The 22,375-nt window shown below is 41.9% G+C and overlaps 1 protein-coding gene across 1 annotated transcript in view; it reads left to right on the forward strand.

The window, feature by feature from the left end:
- Window positions 1-22,110, forward strand: part of sema4f (sema domain, immunoglobulin domain (Ig), transmembrane domain (TM) and short cytoplasmic domain, (semaphorin) 4F) — a 44,580-nt gene extending 22,470 nt beyond the window's left edge. The window contains exons 2-15 of the mRNA XM_063901183.1: window positions 13,406-13,551; window positions 13,961-14,020; window positions 17,245-17,343; window positions 17,536-17,647; window positions 17,745-17,864; window positions 18,000-18,154; window positions 18,246-18,427; window positions 18,737-18,878; window positions 19,002-19,215; window positions 19,447-19,556; window positions 19,648-19,799; window positions 19,926-19,981; window positions 20,203-20,393; window positions 20,572-22,110. Of these exons, the coding sequence (XP_063757253.1) occupies window positions 13,406-13,551; window positions 13,961-14,020; window positions 17,245-17,343; window positions 17,536-17,647; window positions 17,745-17,864; window positions 18,000-18,154; window positions 18,246-18,427; window positions 18,737-18,878; window positions 19,002-19,215; window positions 19,447-19,556; window positions 19,648-19,799; window positions 19,926-19,981; window positions 20,203-20,393; window positions 20,572-21,276 (2,444 nt within the window). The 3' untranslated portion in view covers window positions 21,277-22,110. The remainder of the gene's footprint in view (window positions 1-13,405; window positions 13,552-13,960; window positions 14,021-17,244; window positions 17,344-17,535; window positions 17,648-17,744; window positions 17,865-17,999; window positions 18,155-18,245; window positions 18,428-18,736; window positions 18,879-19,001; window positions 19,216-19,446; window positions 19,557-19,647; window positions 19,800-19,925; window positions 19,982-20,202; window positions 20,394-20,571) is intronic.
- The last annotated feature ends 265 nt before the right edge of the window (window positions 22,111-22,375 follow it).

Raw genomic sequence — 22,375 nt, forward strand, 5'->3', positions numbered from 1 at the left:
CTGTAAATTATTTTAAAAAATACACACTTAATTATACAACAACATAAAAATACAGCCCATTAATTATTTCACTAGGAATTATTATACAAAATAATGCACTGTGGTAATGTTCTTGTTGACAGTACGGTATCTGATAAAGCCCACACAGATTCCATATCTTTTATTGTTTTTAATGTCCTCTTCAGCTTTTCAAAAACATGATGTTTCTATTATCATAACAGCTGAGGATTTAAATTCCTGTCCATCATTAAACTTTTTAATGAGTTAAATGTTCCAGCATTAATACGATCTGCCTCGAAAGGTGGATATCACTCCTGAAGTCTGATGCAGGAGCTTTTGTCTCTGGCAGACAATGAATAAATAAAGCCTTCTGTAGTTGAGTGCATTCATCCCTCGTGACTCTGCAGTGATCTATTGTTTGTGACACATAATCTCAAGCACATACACACCCTGATCTCTTTTAACAAGTGTTTTATTCATGCGTGACGGTGTGTGTGTAAGAGGTGTGGCTCCTCAGTCATTCCACTCAACAACAGGCTCTTGGGTCAGGCATTCAACAACAACTCTTATACAATATTCCTTTGAGACATGAAATTGATTTGCTTTCGTTTCTCTCTCTTGAATATGAAATATACAAATAGCTTCCATTTATATTTGACTATTTATACAGCCAAGTGATAACATGACAAGGTCATGACAAACCTTTAGGCTCCAGAAACCAAATAAAAGGTTTATTTATTTCTCAGAAATCCACATTTTTATGCAACAACATATTTCATTATTAAGACATAACTGTTGAGCATTTCCTGTTAATCTCCAAACTATCTGCACCCTATCTGCCACCTGTAACACCCGTCATGGTTATTGATCATTGCTAATTATTTCCCCATATGAATCCTAATCCTGGTCTTGTGTTTTCAGTCTGCTTGCCAAGATAAATAAGACTTTAAAGCGCTGATGTCTGGACCAGAGATGCTTCATCTGCTCTTCCAGTTTGTCCTCTTGATGCTGAGAGCAGCCTGCAGGACAGATAAAGCTATCAGCTCAGAGACACAGAGGACCTCTGTGGCCATTTCACAAGAGCAGAGCACTTAACCTATCGACCTTTACTGCTATATATCACCTTAGACACTCACACACAGCCCTCCCTATAAAGTGAGCTCAGAAAATGTCCCCAGTTTCAATGCAGAGCTATATCTGTCCACTTTGCACTTTCCATCTCTCCCTCTGTGTGTCTCTCAGGTCAGAGAGTTCTTGCCGGATTGCTTCATACTAAGAAGGAGCCATCACTGAGTCCAGCTTGATCAATACGGACATGCAGGATATTAGAACAGCCCATGCAGCATGTACATACAAACGTCTTTGCTTTTCTGAACCTTTCATGGGATTGTATGAAAACAGTGAGGGATCATTTGTAGTAATATTCACCTAAAAAGAAGAGGATTGCAAACTCGCATGCAGTTCTTCCTTATGAATATCCTAGCTAGAAAAGGATTTGCAGTATCAGACCACCTGCAAGGCTTTGCTTTTAAAAAATGCAGTTTATCCCACATAGCTATGGACCGTGAGAACCAGATGCTTCAACTAAACAGGGAGATTTCGTTTTTTTCAGGAGGAAAGTCTGCACATGATCTATTGTTCTCTGCAGCAGACAGCTAGATAGTTAGTGTTACAGTTCCTCTATTTAGCTACCTAATAGATAAGTAGGATCCACTGCTTTACCTCCCTAAACCAGAGGTAATGCTTCATTAAAAATACAAAAAGAGCTCAAATCATCTTAAACATTCCACAAGGGGTGCAACAAATAACACAAACTCAACAATATAGTAATAAGGCTTTTCGTTTAAGGGTTTTATTGGATAATATGAGTACTGAATACTGACATTTTGGCACTATTGGCTATTTTGTGTTTGCTCTTCAATACTTGCACTTGTCTATTCTCTCTCTTCATCCTTCCCTCTCACCAGCTCCATCCCTCCTTTCACGCTCGATAGTGCCTTTATTTATTTACATTCCCCAGTGGCTCTTCATCCCTCTCTATCCCCTGCTTTCTTTCTCCCTCCTGTGGAGTTCCTCTTGTGTAATTCAGTGCAAGGCTAAATGATTCTGAACGCACTATCAGCGAGACTGAGGTAGTGAACTGCTAACAAATGCAGTTTGAAAGAGCGTCAAAACATGCTGACCTTCACAAAGCAGCCAAGTATGGAAGGAAAAAAGGATTACAGCCAAAAAAAAGAGGAGAGGGAAAGGAGAAAGTGCTATATATTTTTTATATTCGCATAAGGAAGCTTCTCTTTATCGTTCTAGCTCTTTCTGCCTCTCTGTTTTGGAAATTCTTAATGTTTTTATCATGTTGTTTGGCCATACTGATTTCTGTGCAGCTGCAAGGTCATCATCCTCCCTCTAACACACACACACACACACACACACACACACACACACACACACACACACACACACACACACACACACACACACACACACACACACACACACACACACACAATGAAACTGATCTCTGTGTTATCAGTCGCTGTGCTGCTAAAAGTGTGTGAAAGATCAGACTGCATGTAGCGAGGGGGTCACAGGTCAGAGAGGGTGCCGTGTTTGTGTCAGTGTCTGGTGAGAACTACTCGAGTGGAACCTCCAGTATAAATACACTGACAGCCCCGTGGTGAGGTGTGTGTTTGTCGGACTTTAGCCCTGACATGGACTTGTGGCTTTGTGGCCTGGACCCTACAGTGCAGGAAGAGACCCTCATTATGTAATGTGAGACAGACAGACAGACAGACAGAGAGACACTGAGAGCATTTAGTCTTTGTTTCAGTGACAATGCGTCCAGTGTTCTTTACACTTGATGAAACCAAGAAGACAGTAAAGGAGAACTAGGGTAAGGAGGCAGGTGCTGAGAGCATCTCTCCCCACCTAGGATGAGCCATTCTGTGACAAAAGGTTCCAGAAGAGCCTCCTGGATCTATGGAGAATCAGAATCAGAATGACTGTATTCGTACCAGAGGGGAAATGTACATTGTTACTGCAAAATTAAAGATAGAGACAAAAGACAAAACTCTATTAGATAAAGGACATGTACATAATATTTGAAATACATATTTAAAGTTGTTAAAATTGGTAAAGCACCAGCTGTACCATGGATGAGGACCAGATAGGGAATCGAAAGCAAACTTTTGTATTATTCAATATGCGTTTCATGAGTTTCTCAGATGGAAGTAATAAAGGCTTGAGGCATTTTGGCACACACATAGCTCCACTCGCACACACAGCTCCCCTCAGGGTTGGTCATTGGGCAGTGATTAAATGGTGGATGCTTTGATCTCTGGTCTCTGTCAGTGGCGGTTCAACACACTGGACACTTTGTTCTGTGGTCCAGAATAGACCCAGCCCCAGACATTAGGAACACAATGGGAGTATTTGAGGAAGCGCAGAGATGTAGCGCTTTCAACACAGCCATCGGCCTTAAAAAAAAAAGGATTGCTGTGATTTTTACTGCTCAGCATCAGTGATTTACATCCAGTGATAACTTTCAGTACCACTGCAGGAAGTCGAGTGAGCAGGATTAACAATCTGTTCACACACATGAACTCAGAGTGTTAGCCGGCCTTTTTGGTGATCGCTAGATCAGTTGTCTGTATTTTTCCCTAGGTACCTGGTTCACTACAGTTGTATGAACCCAAAATAAACAGATTTTCCAGTGATGTTATTGGAATAAACAGATGTAAATGACGCTGAAATAACGACATAATGATTTAAAAAGTCAGGTCCACAAGAGGACAAGCAAACACATTTTAAAGTGCTTGTTTCACCCTTTAATTCTCTCTTATAGCCAATGTTACTTGCACACAACAAAGTACATTGATAACCAAAGTAATACATTGTTTGTGTCCCAGTAAATTATTGAAATAACACCCAATTCAGGAATATTATTTCCATTTAGAATAATTGTCATCCATTTCATGTTCAAAGTAATAGATGTGCTGTTTTATTCTGACTTTATCGACAGTCTCCTACGGTAATAGGTTTTTAAGATGTGTGATGGAAACAAACGTGGTGGATGGAAGCAGCCGCTCTTGGGAAGGTGTGTTTGAGTGATTAGGGGGTGAGGTTGTGGTGTGTAGGATGTGGGGTCACCTGGTATGTGAGTGTGTGTTTCTGCAGTTGCTTGGTGGCCTCTCCAGCTGGGTGTTTGGATGGAACCTTTTTCCCAGAGCTCTATGGTTTCTACTTAACTTAATGAGACATGTGCAGCACTGGTGTGTGGCCTTTTTTCCCCCCCGTCAAATAGTTCGGTTTCCATTCGTTGTGTTTAAAGTGCTAGACTCAGCTTTCAAACGCTCACTTATCATTAGCTTTTGTCATTAGTCAGGAGTGTTGAAACAGCTCTTCCCCCTCGCTCTTCACCGTACTCCTCTTCTCTCGTCCCCCCTTCTTTCTTCTGAGACACAATCAATTCACTATTAATGACGTGACTTCTAACCTCTGAAAAATCATGACCAATGTGTGATTTCAGTGGAAAGAAGATCAGACATGGTTTTTCGTTTTCACAGTAATAACCAGCATATTAAGAGTGACATCACTGCTGTGTGTGTGTGTGTGTGTGTGTGTGTGTGTGTGTGTGTGTGTGTGTGTGTGTGTGTGTGTGTGTGTGTGTGTGTGTGTGTGTGTGTGTGTGTGTGTGTGTGTGTGTGTGTGTGTACATGGGTTTTAGGTCCTATTGATCCTCCAACTCGAACAGCATGCAAACTCTGACCTTTGGCTCGCGGCCCCCGGGGTCATCCGTGACACGCATGTGAAACTGACCAGCTGTTGCTCTAGCAGTAGCATGTGGAACCGGTCCTTTATGGTCGTTTGTGTGTGTGTGTGTGTGTGTGTGTGTGTGTGTGTGTGTGTGTGTGTGTGTGACACCACTTGCAGATCTTGGCAAGAACCGTGTGGTTTCTGCTGCTATAATGAGAAATGTGTGGGGTCTCTGCGGTGGTGTGTGCAGAGCAAATGCTTTCTGCAACAAATAATGTGCTGCATACTCTGTGACAACATATGCAGACACATATACATGCACACACATTATGTAGCGTCAACTAAATATGGTATTGTTTGATAATAGAGCTTAAAAACTTTTTTTTTTTTTTACATTTATATTAACTTCTATTATTTCTTATTATAATTAAAAATGAAGTAATATAACTCATTTAGATCTAATTCAACAAACTTCCTGTGCCCCTTACACCGCACGGCCCCAGGAAGGAGTGAAAGTAGAGCAGTAATCATTTCTTCAATAGTTTATCTATAAGTTAATTTACAGTTTTTAATTTTATTAAAAATAGAAACTTTAATCCTGTTAATAATTTAACAAATACCTGTGCTTCGTACACCGCAGAGCCCCAGGTATTGTTTAGGAGAATCCCTTGCCCAAGGTAAAGATCCCCTCAAAACATATTTTTTTAAATCCCATATCGTCCAGCTCTACCAGCCCGTGTGTTGGTGTGTGGATGCATGTCTCTTTGTGTGTATTTGTGCTTAAGGTCCCTGCGGTGTTGGCACAAGAGAGTTAGTCTCACGCCATTTGGTTTTGGCCCAGACACCTCTCTCTCACGCTGTTTCTGGTTTCTGCCCGTTTAACTCTCCGTTTTTATAACAGTTTTTTCCTGCAGTCTCCTGTTGTTTACACTGTACCCGTGGGAAAACATCTGTAGCAACAATATTACACAAGTGAGCGAAGCACAAAGACGTGTATTCATTAAGATAAATCCTCAGGAGGACGGAGCGTGCATCTTTTTAAACTTTCATCGCTTCAAACACCACCTACCTGATTGATCCCTGTAGAGAAATTCAATTTTCTGTTTATCGCTCTGCAGGGAGGTGTAAGGTCAGGCTCAGCTGCAGAGAAACAGCCCTAAAGCTGATGGTGTTCACAATGTCCTGCACTGAGATAGTAGGAGTAGTTTACAAGACGATTAAGCGGGAAAGCAACATTTCTGTTACAACAAACTTTTCTCAAATTAAACAATGTTTTAGAACTTCCAATTTAGTAGAGTATAATTTGAAGGTCTCACGAGGTAGAACTGTACAGAACTAGTGAAGCACCAGATGTTATGGCTGCTCCTGCTCTGTTTGGCTTTAAAGAGACACACATTGTCTCACTGTTTAGTCTAAATCCATCTGCCAGAACATAAACATAGACAGGCAGGTGAGCATTTGTGTGAAAGCTGTCATTATACAGTAACACAAGTTTGGAGAGCCTCTAGGTCTTTTCAGCCTACAACAAAATGTCCTATATTTAATAAATAATTATGACTATAACAACTCCAGAATTTTCCCCGTAGGCCCCGTTAGTGGGGCGACTGGCTGGGGCACCGTACGCTGACGACCCGGGTTCGATTCCCAACCCGTGGTCCTTTCCGGATCCCATCCCGACTCTCTTTCCCACTTTCCTGTCGTGTTCTATCCGATTAAAGGCAAAAAATCCCCAAAAAAGATCTTTTAAAAAAAAGAGTTTTCCCCGTAAAGATTTTTGGTCAACACTATTCTTCGTTCAATTTCTAAATAAATATAAATACTGTATATCTGAATCACCTCCATCCTCCTCCTCTAAGGCCTCATCTTCAAATATTCATGATGATTGCGTAGGATATTGTATTATGCTGAGATATTTATATCCTGCTCCCAGTTTGGCTTTATTTACCAGTCTTACACTAAGATAAAAATAACAGGATTGTGTTGATTCAATGACTCATTCACAGAGAAGCTCTCTCCCACAGGACTCTGTGGACACTCGCTCATGAGTGAAGGCTGCAGGCACCCAGCTTCTAAACAAACACACACACACACACACACACACACACACACACACACACACACACACACACACACACACACACACACACACACACACACACACACACACACACGCTCGCACATGCTAATCCTGCAGGGCATGGGCGAATTTAGGGCAAGCCTGATTAGTAGTGCTACTGCTTATCAACCAGAGCCAGAGAGAGAGGGAGGGAGTTTGGAGGTGGGAGTGATATCGGGAGAGAGGTTGAAGGTTGGGAGAATAACAAACACAGTATAACAATGTGGAATTTAACAATGGATTTTGTTTTCTGGTGTAATTATCAGCATTATTTTCATACTGAAGCATTCAAAATCAAACACACTCCAAGAGGAAACAGTGAATACTAAAAAGACACAGAAGAAGAAGAGGAGGAGCTTCTGTCCTGATGCCTTATTGCCTTCCTCTTTCTTCGGCTCTTTCTCGGCTCTCAACCTCTTCTTTATCTTGATAATCCTCCATTTCCCTCCCTCCATTACTGTGTGTGTGCAGTGAAGCAGAACCTCGAAGGGAGTCCAGCGTTGTGTCTCACGGTCATTTAGTGTTTCGATGTCTTCATCTCAGAGTGGAGAGGAGGAAGGCCAGATATGAACACATTTTATCATAGCTTTTGTTCCAATGCCATTACGTTTTTTTCTACTTTTCCACAATGGTACCAGCATCTCTACAGTTCCCTAAACAGCGTCATATAATACTGTAAATAAAAAGTCACCTTCAGTGTTGTTAAACACAACTCTTAATTCACTTCTAAGGTCCTTTACATTGCTCAGGATATGTTTTCTCTCGTTAAAAATCAGTCACGCACACACTGACACTCCCACTGCTAGGACAAACTGGTGTTTCATTTAGAGGGGAGAAAATGTTTTTGATATTTAATTAAATTGACCATAAAAGCTTTTACAAACTATAACATTGGACTTGATTACATTTGCAGACAGGCCCTCTTTTACTGTGGCTCTAATAAATCTAACTGCATGAAAAATAAGCTGTGAGAAAGACCGTGTGTGTGTGTGCTAAGAGTGACCTTGTTCTTTATGCAAGGTTTGATTTGTGTATTAAATTGGAAAGTGTTTAATACAGCTGTGAAATTGCTGCATCAGTATAAATCTATGTAGCTCTAATTTTCATTCTAAAGTTGAATGCTGCTGCTATATTGATTGAAGTTACCGACTACACAATTTAGATGTATACAATTTGAAGTCTGAAAGAGTAGCTACTGCAAATTCACTTTCCCTCTTTCAAAATTACAAGTAAATGAACCAAACCACAGCTGCAAACACTCCATTGAAATTCACTTTTCAACTTCAAGTGTGCAAACATGAAACACCATGACACAGATGTTTAATCCGCTGTAGCGTTCAGCTGCATTGGTACGTAGCGACTGATGCTAACAGGAGCTAAACATGCACAAGCCTCTGTGTAGATCTAATGAGCACTCTGCTTTGAAGCTTTTGTAAGCGTGGTTTATTGACTGAAAAAAGGCTGACATTGATCGTGACCAACACAAGAGGAAGCTTGTCTTTCTCCTTTCACTTGCTCTCTCTTGATCTCTGTCACACAAATAAGACTTTGTGATGTTTCGTCAAACCGAGGTTAAAGAAGATGTCCACAGGGAGATATTGTGCCAAAGCAGCCTATGCAAGCCAAGCTACTAATTAATATTTATTTTTCACATTTTGAACACTGTCTCATCATACTTCAACACACTGTAGAAAGTGCTCTTGAGACAGGGTATGCCTGAATAGCTGACGTCTATCATCAATCAGAGCAAGGACAATGAACCACTTAGGAACAATAAGAAGGTGTTAACCAGACACACACACACACACACACACACACACACACACACACACACACACACACACACACACACACACACACACACACACACTCTCAGTAACCATATCCAGTGTTTAGGTTGTGGAACCTATATTTTTATTGTAAATTACATTCAAATTAAGCTACTGTTTATTGTGCACGCCACCATGTATCTGGTAATTCATTTTAGTGATAATGTCTAGAATGTACTTTCTTTTACAGTAAAATAACATTAATGTTCCCAAGATGCATTTAAGCCCTTGTACACCAGGGGAAGTTGTACATGATGTATCTTTAAACATTTGCAAATCTGACAATTATTTATGGCTTTATTCATGAAGCGGAAAGCCATGATGGGCTCCACTGCTGACTGTCGAAAAAAGTAGAGAAAACAAGAGCTTCTCGGTTAAAAAATGATAATGTTCTGTATTGCGTAGAAATAATGCTATCATTTGCACACAATGTGGTAATTTATTGTCGAGATAATTGCACGGGGGAATAATATGTGCTTTTTTGCATGTATTCTTTTAACCTGTGGAGTCTGGCTGCTGCAGACAATACAGAGGAAACAGCAGCTGGAAAATGGCATTGAGAGGAGTGCATGATGGCGCTATCAAAGTGTGTTTCTTCAGAGTGTGTTGCTCGTACAGCTGTGTCCTGTCTCAGTGTATGGTTGGAGGCAGTGTGTATGAGACTGTGGGGGCAGGAGCGTGTGTGTGTGCATTGTTTCTCTCCATCCCGTCAGTTTTGATTGACACATGGAGGAGGGAGGTGTATAATTTATCACTTCCTGGTTGGTCCCATCCCACAATGCCCTGCAGCCAGAGACCAGGGTTGGTCCTCTGGAGCAAGAGCCAGTTTATTAAACCCTTAATGGACACGGACACACACACACACACACACAGCTCTGTTGGTCTCTCTCCCTGGCTGCCTCGCAGTCATGTTTAATGTATAATGAATGAATGATTCATGGCAGGGGAGAGGATTCCGTATTTTAGGACTACTTTATACTCATATACCCTGGGTGTGATTTTTTTTTTTCTCAGCATATATAAGGTCGCCAGGTTTTCCAGACACTTCATCCGAGTGATTTTTAATGCGCAGTTCCTCATTTTCTATTTAATCCACTTAAATAACCACAGCTATTTTTAAATATTAATACATCCAGGGATTACACACTGTGGGGGAGGCATGTTCTTATACCTGGCTTCAGAACCATGTTAAGGCTGCACTAATCAATACTCTTTATATTCAAAATGCATCAAATAAGTCTGTAATGCGAAATGACACTAAATTCTCACCCAAAATTGAAGTGTCCCTCTGCTCTACAGAGATGTTTGTGTCTTTTTTGGTTTCTCAGGTATGCAAAATTAGCATTTTAGTGTATTGGTTCAGTCTCACTGCAACATGTGTCTTTTTGATAATGTTTCCACAATATGCATATCTCCGCAAACTGTGCATGGCTTCTGTATATCAGGGCAATATAGACACGCATGCTAGAGATGATATCTGTTACTCGCTGAGCTTCAAGGCCACGCTGACAAAGAGGAGGCGTATACCCAACCTGCAGAGCGTCCTCTCTTCCTGTCACACATGTCAATTCAGAGTGCTTCTAACAATCAGCTATGTACGCATCCTGAAGACAAAAGAGAAATGGGGGATGACAATTGCATGACATATTTCTTCCCGAGGCATGCGTCAGGTCTTTTCTTGAGTGTAGGTGTGTGTGTGAGAAGGGCAGATGGTATAGCTCTAGGAATCATTTCTCTACATTAGGGTGCACAGCAGGTGGTGCCACCGCCTGCGCGCATGTGTGTGTGTTGTCGTGTTCACAAGGACATTTCTGCAGACCTTGCCTTTGGCCTGTGTCACAAGCGCTCATGTCTTCTCTGCTGTGTGTGTGTTGATGCATGTGTGTGTCAGACGGGCAGTAAGACAGGCAGTAGAGTGAGATTAAAGAAGTCTTTAGGAGACGTCAGGCTGCGGGTGAATAACAGATGAAGCGAGTCGACAAAAGGGACACAATTATGAAAAGTGATGAGCCTACACGGCTCTGATAACTCCTTTAGCTTTAATTTTAAGAGTTTTGATTGACAGATTGAGGAGGAAGGTGTTTATTTTACTAGCTCGAGGCATAAAGTGTAAAAGGAAAAATTCAGAAATATTCAATTAAGGGCAATAAAGCTAAACTTTAGCTTTGTGGTGATTGAGAAACATTTCAACAAATGTGTGTGTCTACTTCTGTCTGTCATATTTGCTTTAACAGACTGCGATCCATCTCCATTGGCTGATATTCAGGAAGTGCAGGCCCTCAGCGAGCAAATCAGAGCTGCTGCTTGCTATTTGACTGCCTGCAGGCTTTTATCTGAACAGATGGCTCCTTGGTGAATGAGAAATGACATTCATGTGAAATGTTACGGGCAGCAGAAGCAGACTGCCTGATGGAGGCAGGGGGAGAGAACATGTCTGTGATTCAGTTACGGGCAGATGTCAGAGTGCCAGGATCTTTTTTTCTCCTCACAGAACAACACAGACTGGCTCTTAGTGGAAAACCATGTCAGCGGCGAGTGCCATTTATCAAAAATATCATGACATGGTACTTAGAGTTGCAGCCACAATAGAGGGACAGATTGTACGAGTTTTTATCTTTCAGTCGACAGCTGCCAAATTGGGGGATATGTCACCGAGGGATTTTCCTGAAAATATTTTCTCTTTCGTGTACATTTGGGAAAGTTCTAATTATTCAGTCGTTTAATGATGAATGAATGATTCTAAACTTTTCAAACTCATATTCCTGTTGGCTGTTTCTCTCCTCTATGATTGTGTTACATCACCTCATCATCTCTACATGCAGGATAATATAGGGTGTGTGTTTCTGTTCTCTCCTTTAATCTCCCTTTCTCTGAATTATTCGGCAGGTTAGGAAAAGCCATCTCAGAGCTGTTTCTTATCTGCCATTTATGGAGCTTATGATCCATTGGATTTGTGCACAATTAGTAAACGAAAGAGTGTGTAAGTGTGTTTTATATAGGATAACATGGCTGCTTAATGGACAAATATTCAAATATCTTAACTAAAAGATTATGTTAAAAGTGAGTGATTTCTCAGGACCAAGCTGTAAGCATGTTAGCTAAGAACGCCAGCATCATACATTCAGAAGCAGAAAGCTAAAACAGATCATGTTATATAAATAGAATATCTCTCAAATATATTTTTTCTGTATGTTCTTGAATTTGCACATTTGATGGACATTATTTGAATCAATTGTTTGAACTGTTCCATAGATCTATCTGTAGCTTGAACTTTAAGCTGATTTTACTCGTTCTTTGTCAGCATCGTGCCATTTGATTCTACGGCAATATAACAAACAATGATTAATTTGACTCTGTAAGACATTAAATTCACCTTAGTGTGACCACATTTGTGTAATTGATGATTAACACTTTATCTTCTTTTCATTTGAGCCTGCCTTTGTTTGTGTTCAGTGTAGGCTTTGTTCTTCAGTCATGCTCCATTAAGTGTTGGATTGTGTAAGTACACTGAGGACTAGTGAAGTGAGTAATATCTGATATATTCTTTAGCTCCTGTTGGTTCGTTTGAGGTTAAATTAACATATCAGGCGTCATTTATTAGCATTAGTTATTAATCTATCTGCCATTACCTCATCTGTCAGTTTGCAGTGTGTGCTCGGGGTGTGGGTGTGTTTGACTGGGAAGTAATACAACTCAGAAACCAATAATTAGATCCACTCTTTGAACTTTGTGCTCTCTTTCTGAACATTTCTGGTGCTTTTTGTTGAAGGTCAACATAGGGCTGCATTGCAGGACTTCAAAAAACCTGCTAAATCTTCACACACACACACACACACACACACACACACACACACACACACACACACACACACACACACACACACACACACACACACACACACACACACACACACATACTCTCTCTCGCTAGCACTTCACAGAAGTTCAGTACACAGCTGTGCTCTTTCCTCTGAGCAGCTGGGAAATGAACACAAACACACACACACACACACACACACACACACACACACACACACACACACACACACACACACACACACACACACACTGATATGCTTTGTACTGTAGTTGATGATGGAGAGAACAAAAGCTGAAAAAACATTAGCTTTTGTGGTTAAATGAATCTGATAGTTTTGAGATTTAAGAGAGAACTAAAGGTGATATTACACATCATGTCTTATGTAAAAGATGACTGCATTATTTAGTATATGTCATTATTATGCTTTTTTTTGTATTTATCTTCAGCCGTGGATTTCATTCTGGATAAGTGTGAAACATTAAGGCAAATACATGGAAACCTAGAGGAAAGCTGATGGAAAAACGGAGATAGGAAAGAAGAGAAACTGAGTCGTGTGGCTGTTTGTTGTGAATGTGACACAGAAAACTCAAAAACAGAGATAAAATAAAGACTTAAAACAGAGGGATTAGAGGAGTTAATTTGTAGTGATCTTGTGGGAGACCAGGGTGAAAAAAGCGTTACTCTCATCCCTCATATCTTTATCTCTTGGAACCTCTTTCTGGGAATATGGTGTTTGATTAATCTCCTCAACCATTTATTCTTTCATGGCCAAAGGAGGCACTAATCATGTATTTCCCTTAAAAGGGCATCGTTTTGGGATGATTGATAGCAGCACAGACTTTTCTTTTATCCTAAAAGTCTAACCCATGTCTCTCTCTTGGTCCACAGACAACGTACTTGGTCCCTATAAGTTCCAGGATGTGGGGAACTTCAGCACCTTCCTGCTGGACCGCTCATCAGGCGTGCTGTTCCTCGGGGCCAGGGATGCCATCCTATCTGTGGACACCAGCAACCTGAACCAAGAGCCACGGAAGGTAGGAAGCATGTGTGTTAGTGAGGGTTTCGATACATTTGTCATATCATTAACATTGTTGAACTGATTTGGAGGATCATGTAGGTTCATATTAGGCTGACAAATAAATTAAACCAACCAGGAACAGAGTATTAAACATTTCAAGAAATACAAATATTTGGATAAGAAGGTCAATGCTTTATGCTAGATATGAAGCTAGGCTATAATAGCTTAATCAGTCATCTTTAAAGGGTCTGCTTTGCAATGTTTTATTTGTTACATTTGGAAAAGCTAAACTCAAGTTGTTGCCCCCCGCTTCCTAACTTCCAGTCCATGCTAAGCTAAGTCAAATTGGGCTCTTTATGTGAGTGCTGTAATGAGTCTAAAATCACTGCGTTACCCATTTCTGTCTCTCTTTCCTCTTGATTCAGATTGTTTGGGATGTGCCGGAGGAGAAGAGGAGGTCTTGTGTAGCAAAGGGAAAAACTGAGGTGAGAGCAGTGTGTGTGTTTCCCCTCACACACCTTCTTCATGAGATATTTTTCAAACAAACAGGTTGTCTGGATCAGTACTGCCTGGATAATTTACAATCATTTGCACAATTTAAATGTCATGAAACCTAATGAGCCAATGTAATTATAAACAAATCCCTTATTAAATCAACTATTTCTTTATGATGTAGTCATTGAAAGTGGATTATGTATTCACAACTTTACTAAGCTAAACACAAATATATAGGGGTACGCAATAAAATCTAACCCCAACTATAATATTGTCATATTCATATTTTTATTTAAGTATGATTTGCTAAATTCAAGTGGCCTCATGGATTAGAAATGTGTGATTTCATGGGCCTATATTTTATGCTCCAGTATGTAAGTGTATTTGGGTGTGTGTGTCTGATGTGTGTGTGTGAGTGTGTGTGTCACAACCCCGTGCTGTTAGGCATCCGATAGGAAGTTCTGGGACGGCTGCCAAAACCTCATCAGGGGTTCGTGTGTGTGTGTGTGTGTGTGTGTGTGTGTGTGTGTGTGTGTGTGTGTGTGTGTGTGTGTGTGTGTGTGTGTGTGTCTGTCTGTGTGTCTGTGTGTCTGTGTGTGTGTGTGAGACAGAAAGAGTGTCGGGTGTATGTGAAGTCACAGATGCCCAGTATCTGTGTATGAAAACTGATTAAATAGAGGGTACTATACACTCAAGCTGTACATCTCATTATGCAGGGACTACAATAGGACATCAACCAAATTGCTTAATACAGTAAACAAATTATGCATTGGAAGTTTTGGAAGACTGGCTGAGCTGAAATTGTATCCTCCTATTATCTGTATTAACAGAGGGAAATGCTATTTGGTTCGATCTATTTTGTACATACATAATGAGCTTTCTGTTGAGGACAAACGACTGATGGAGGCCGGATAGAGAATGGTTGTGTGTTTCGGAGAAGATATTGATTACCAGATTACATGTGAGTCAGGAGGATTACAAAGGAGTGGAGAGAGAGAAGGAAACAGGAACGGGAACGAGGCTAGACAAGTGAGTGAGTAAGGAAGGATGAGGAGCACTGTTGCAAGACAAAGAAAGAGAAATACAGAGTGGGAGACAAGAAACTAGACTCAACAAGAAACTACCTTGAATTTGACCCATAAAGGCGTGTGTACCAGGGTAAATTAGCAGGGTTGCGCAATTTTCAGCTGCTATCAGCAGGATGTTACCAAGTGAAGGAAACCAGGGATGTTGCAACAGATACAACGGAAGTTTGCTGGTGTTTAATGTCAACATTGATAACAAGACAGAGCGAGGCATCGTACATGTCTTTTGTGAAACTATAAAGGTAAGGCTAGACCAAAGTTAATTCAAACAATTGTTGACTCATTAGCTGATTATTACTGGGTGTTGATCGGTGAGTATGTACAGGTGTGAACTGTCTCTCAACACATAAAGTGGTAATAGGTTTGGACTGATTGACGCACAGGCCACTCTTTTTTTTTTACACTCTCTGGGTGTAATGAATGATGACAATGTTATTGTAGAATAACACTCTGTAAAGGTTAACATACAGAAAGAACGCTTTTGGTTTTGTGGCAACACAAACAGAGGAGTTTGTCCACCTGCACCTTTTTATTATTAACCCATTTCCATATTATAATACATTTTTGGGCCACTCCAGGGCAGCAGGGTAAACACGTCATTGACAGATGATAATAAGTGTTAGCAAACAGTAAAGACACACCAGTCAGAGAGTAACATTAGCATCATTCTGAGTTTTTTCATTTTCATTTTCAATTGCTTCTTTCTTCTAAGAACTATAATGTCACCCAAAAGAAAGATTTTTGTAATTTTTCTCATGGAAAATCCAAAAAACTAAAACATTGACTATTTAATAACTTAACTTTACAACCAAAAACAGTAATCTGAAAGGGGCTAAAAGGCTTCATAGAGTTGAGGGGTTTGTCTATATGAACAGCACCTTTCTCCTTACACAGGCACCTGATTTTTTTAATAATATGAACATATGTATTCTAGCAGCAACCCTTTGTCTTCTTACAGATAACAAGAACACACGTCTTCCTGTTGCATGGTTAGAACCCTTGATATGGTTATAGACGAGGAGTACATTAAAGAAAAAGGAGAACTTTTAAGAAAATACATATAATGATTTCTAATTATAATCTCCAACACACTGACATATAATGGATTTGAACAGAATAGAGTAATTTGATTCACTCCATGCCAGATCATTAATGAATCTTATTAGTATGAATGACCAATAAAATATCTAATCCCAAACTGATCCCATTGTTGTCATCCTGAGCTCTCTCCCTCTCTGGCCGTACGTCTCGGGGGACAGGGTGGGGGGTGGGGGGGGGGGTTTTGGTTGTCATAATTTGGCCATCAGAGAGGATCAGGTCCCGGGGGGGGTGAAGGTGACTCTGGCGTGGAGCTCATCCAAGATGGCATGCACGCACATGCTCACTAAAAACTGCCTGCGTCATGGTTTCATGCTAACTGGGGAGGAACAATGGGGGTGTTTTTCCATAATCTCTGCGGGCTCAATATGTGTGTGGACACAGAGGAGAGCTCAACAAATACATCATCTATGGTGTGTGTTTATGAGACCCACAAGGATTGCATATGTGGATATTTCTGTCTCATTTATACATGAAAATGAGGCCGTTTGCATGCATGTTGGTGTGAGTAAGTTTGGATGGTCTCTGTTGGTAGCAAAGGGGGTCTCAAGTGTCTCTCCCTTCAGTGGGGGTCTCCGATTTCCAATCACATTCACTGATACCCCAGTTGTTCCCAGAAACCACTGCAGCCTTTATCCCAAAGCTCAGTGTGGTCAATATTTCTGTTCATTGAAAAAAGTAGACATTATTTTTGTTCAAAACTAGAAATCACAATAGCAATGCAGTTATATATTTTGACCTCTCTTTTATTTCCCTACACTGGGTAAATAAACTAATTTAAGCCAGACATGATATTATTACAATTATTTTGACTACTCATAAATATATATATTTTATTGTTAATATAAATATTCATAATAAATATTTGTATTTATGTAAATGTATAAACACAATTAAAATATCATATTTTTAGTATTATTTAATGTTTTGTTTTATTTTATTTTATGTTATAATTAATTCCTAAACATAAATATTTATAAAGTTAACTCTGGATGTTAATACTATTTCTGGGTGTTTGTCTCCCCCTGCAGGTCGACTGTAATAACTACATCCGTCTGCTGGAGTTTCTGGGCGATGGACGCATCTACGTGTGTGGCACCTACGCCTTCGACCCCCAGTGTGCCTTCCTGGTCAGTGTGTGTGTGTGTGTGTGTGTGTGTGTGTGTGTGTGTGTGTGTGTGTGTGTGTGTGTGTGTGTGTGTGTGTGTGTGGTCTTCCCTCTGTAAGATAGCTATGAAAAAAATGTGTCCAGAAAACTACCTTTATTTACTTGCCATTTCACAATTGTAGTTCTGACTATTCCTACTCGTGTCGTCCCGCAGGAGCTCACCTCATTCACCCTGGAGAAAGCCGAGGATGGAGGAGTGAAAATGGAGACGGGGAAGGGGAAGTGTCCGTTTGAGCCGAGTCAGCATTACACAGCTGTCATGGCAGGTGAGATGGTACCACTGAATATCACACTCAATAATCTGCTTTAATATCAGGCTAATCTAAAGGATTACCTAACTAACTTTCTCTCTCTTGTGTCTAGGTGGTACCCTTTACACAGCAGCCACCAGTAACTTCCTGGGAACGTTATTCGACATCTCCCGGGCAACGGGCTCTGAGCAGGAGCGCATCCGAACTGAGCGATCCATCAACTGGCTGAGTGGTGAGACACCCTGAGAACCCAAAGGACCGAAACACACTGTCACTTCAAATTACCATGGTCATACTTTCCCACAGGAAAAAGTCAAATTGTGTGTGTGTGTGTGTGTGTGTGTGTGTGTGTGTGTGTGTTTCTCAGACCCAGAGTTTGTGAGCTCAGCATTCATAGAGGAGTCTGTAGAGAATAACCCGATAGGAGACGACGACAAAATCTACTTCTTCTTCACGGAGGTGGCCAAAGAGTACGACCTCTACACCAAAGTCAAAGTGCCCAGGGTGGCACGAGTCTGCAAGGTAACCCATCTCGTTTATATTGAGTTATACATTGACCGATAGATTGATCGACTGATGCCTCATTCCTCGTCTTTTCCCACTGTCTGTTCAGTCTGATGTGGGTGGGATGAAGACTCTTCAGCGGCGTTGGACCACTTTCCTCAAGGCGCAGCTGGTGTGTGAGGACAGACCGAGCGGGCAGCGCTACAATATCCTAACTGACGTCTTCACCACGCAACAGACACCCGGCGACCCCAGCAGCACTCTGTTCTACGGACTATTCACGTCCCAGTGGTAAGCTGAGGAGGAGAAGAAAGAGGGGAAAACAGAGCTTCTCTCTTTTGTTCATGAGATAATCATTTTAAAAAGTCACTGTCAGCTATTAAAGGTGAGAAAGAAGAATTTATAAGGGAGGCGAGAGAGATCACCAGGTTTCCAGTCTTTATGCTAAGCTAAGCGAACTGTCTCCTGCCTGTAGTTTCTTATTTAGTGTGAGAAATATTCTCATGTAACTCTCATTAAGAAAGTGTATTTCCTAAAATGTCAACTCTTCTGTTCATATTAAACAACTTAATACAACCTTAATGATGTTCTTCTTCTTAGGGAGCATGAGGAGCTGTCAGCAGTGTGTGTTTTCAGTCTGACTGAAATCAGCAAAGTGATGGACGGTCCTTTTAAAGAGCTAAAGAAGACCTGCGAGAACTGGATCAACCCTGAACCTGTCCCAACACCGAGACCTGGCCAGGTACTAAACAGTTCAACCACACCACAACTGCATATTTACCATCAGCATCTCTCCTTTATGGAATACATTTCTTTATATACAAAGAACTCAGACTTTTTCTCTCCTTCACTCTCAATTTGTTAGTGTCTGAACAACGCTTTGAAGGTGGAGGGCTTTGAGACCTCCCTGAAACTCCCTGACAAAGTGTTGACTTTCGTGAGGGACCACCCGCTGATGGAGAACAGCGTATCTGCAGCGCCTCTCCTGGTCCGCAAGGGAGTCCGATACACCAAGCTGGCTGTAAGTCAGACAGGAGGCGGAGATGGGCAGAGGGGAGCAGTGCTGCACCTCGGAACAGGTGAGGACAGGGAGGCAGGGTGAAACAGAGAGGAAGGGATATAATATACAGAACATGTGAAGAAATTAACTCAATCTAGAGTAAAGACAGCTGAAAGGTGTGAAATGAGACGGAAAAACAAATTTATCTTCATTTAAAATATGGACTTGGGTTTTATAACAACAGGTTCAGGGTTGATCCGGTTCTCGCAGTTCTTCTTGTAACTCTTCTCCTTGTGTTTGTGTGGCGCAGACCGAGGGGAGCTCCACCGGGTGGCGGTAGTGGGACAGAACACCACCTTACTGCAGGAGATTCCTCTGTTCAGCTCCCAGGAGCCTGTCAACAACATATTACTGCACCAGGTATTTTGCACAGTTCTTCACACACGCTGCATATTCTAATCTGCTGTGTTTAGCCGCTCAGTGGTTCTGTAATGTCTCCCTGTGTTTGCAGGGTCTGGCTCTGGTGGGCAGCCCCCTGTCTCTGGCTCGGGTCCAGGCGGAAGGCTGCGCTCTGTACGCCGACTGTAAAGAGTGTGCCAGAGCCAGAGGGCTGGGCTGTGTGTGGAGCACAGAGGAGGCCGCCTGCAGCCCCACCACCGCAGCGTGAGTACTACAGGAAGATCAAACTGGAAACCTTCCAAATCTAAAAACAAAGGCAGACAACTGCAGCATGTGGTTGGATTTTTTTTTAGTTATGTGTAAATAATAACCCGTTTTTTGTGTGTACAGGCCTGGTCCAGGTGATGTGGTTGACTACGCCTTGAAAAAGTGCGGAACAGTGGAGGGTAAGCGGAATTCATTTTTGATTCAGAAAGCTACAGTGAAATGTGGGCAAAGAAAATCGAAGTCCCTGGATCCTACATCATTGCAACATGAATGTACACAAGACAATAATAATAGAAACAATACAAAAATGTGTATTATCCTCTGATTTCCAGCCTGTGTAACATTAACATATTCTCTCTGTGTGTTTCTCTTCTGTCTCTCTGCGTGTTGTCTCCTCCAGGGCGTTGCAGTCCGTCCATGAGTGAGCTGCGTGTTTCTCTGGGTCTGCGTCTCCTGTTGCCATGTGTCCAGCTGTCTCCCAGGCCCTGCAGCTGGGAGCACCCCCCCCACAGACAAACCCGGCAGCACAACTCTGACCTGGAAGTGACAGTCACAGAGGACAGCCTTGGAAAATACATTTGCACATGCCAGGTACACAGGCAAAACACATGTTCAAAACGTAGCTTTGCATATTTCCCTGTTCGCTTTTCATCCTGGAAGCTCCTACTGTACTGTGAACTTCAGAGTTTAAGAGATTTTATTTAATGTTATTACAAACTGTTTGCAAGATTAAACAAGTCTTTGTCTCTGTCATGTTGCTCTTCTCCAGGAGGCGGGGCCAGGAGTCAGAGACCCCACCCCCTGTCGCAGAGCAGCCTATGATCTGACTCTAGATGACCCCAGTGCCATAGGAGTGATGGTGACAGCAGGGGGGCGTCACGTGCTGGCCATCTACATCCTTTTCTTCTTCTTGGGTTTAGTGTTTGGTGCATTCCTCCTCTACTTCTTTACCCGTCGGCGCAGCATTGTCCACCAGGGTCACCACCTGCCGGATAATTCGCTGTCTTCAGAAAAGGGGCGGGACTTGCTGGGCTCCTCAGCCACGCCGCAGTCCCCGAGCAGCGCCAGCCTACTGTCAGACGGATTCAGGCTGACGGAAAAACGAAACGGGACAGCGACCTCAAACACAACCACAACGCTGCTCAGCAACAATGGGAATGGTGGTCTCCATGGCAATAGCTACAGCGGCACCCTGATCAGCCCCAGCAATGGCCACGGGAACTCCCTGTACTCCAGCTGCAACACGAGCAACAGCGGACTGAAGCTTACCTCTGAAATTTTAGCTGCAGACTTGCTGGATGGAAGGACGGGGGAGAGAGGGAGGCCTCAGGAGAGGGAGTCGGGGGACGAGGTGGATGAGGGGCTGGGGGACGCCTTAGGGGATGGAATGAAAGGACTGGAGGAGGAGATGGCAAGCTTCCCCATGTATAAATCACCAGCACCCCTGGCTAAGTGTGAAGAAAGCTCGATATGAAAGGGTGATGTTGATGCACCATTTAGCATCCTCAAAACAAACTGAACTATCCCGGGAGGGATGCAAAATGGCTACTGCCAAATGCCTTTAAACGGAGCTGTGGCATGAAGAGCGACTACAGAGATATATGAGAAATATACGATAAGTTTATTAAGCATGTGCAGGAGAAACGAGTGGCATTCAGGATGAGAGCCACTGCTGAAAATGTGTCATAATATAAAATGTAAATACGAGCAGTCCGAGCTGATTGTGATGTTGCGCAATTTAAATGTTTAAAAAAAAATCAAAGATGAAGTGTCTACATGTGTAGACATTGAAAAGCCATAGTCTTTCTCCTTTACTCCTGTTGTTGTTTGCTCTCTCATTCTCCTGACAGCACTTTGAGTCTCTCAGCACCTGCCTCTTTCTCTGTGTTTCTACTCCTCTCTCTGACACATCCCAGAAATCCCAGAAATCCACAGACCCAAAAGACTGAGCCACAGACCGTCCGATCATGCAGCATCAATCCTGTGTTTCAAGCAGAGAGATGCTGCTGTCAGAGAGTAGAGAACCGTGAAGAGAGTCCCTCAGATGGACGACAGTGACGGGGCTGTCCCTGCCTGCCCTGCCACACAGCTCAGCAGGATGATGCGTGTCAGTGTGGAAAGCTCAACATGCAAGAAACTGCCCAGTGACGTGTCTCTGTTCACCTTCACAGTTACTGGAACACGTGAATGTGAAATTCATTTAAGCCTCACGGAATGGACCTCGCCACCATCACCTCGTTTTGTGAGTGTGGAACTTAAAACATGTATTGTTTTTGTCATGTTGTTTTGTAATAAAGCGTAAAAAGGTTGCTGGCTATGGTTGTGCTTCCTTTACCCCAACAGAAATCATACATGGTACAATGTTTCAACTGTGTGTGTCTTGAGTGTGTGAACCTTTTTAAGATATGCAACACATTGAACCAGTTTTTACCACACACACTTGTATTTTCATGTGTATTAGCTGCTGCACTTTTAGAAGTACTAAATAATTACATTTTTCAATATATTGTCTCATGGCCATTTTTATTACATTTGTTTCCAACATACTCGACTTCATCCTATCCATGGTGTCT

Source organism: Eleginops maclovinus, chromosome 14 (assembly GCF_036324505.1).
Source record: "Eleginops maclovinus isolate JMC-PN-2008 ecotype Puerto Natales chromosome 14, JC_Emac_rtc_rv5, whole genome shotgun sequence".
Classification (NCBI taxonomy): Eukaryota; Metazoa; Chordata; class Actinopteri; order Perciformes; family Eleginopidae; genus Eleginops; species Eleginops maclovinus.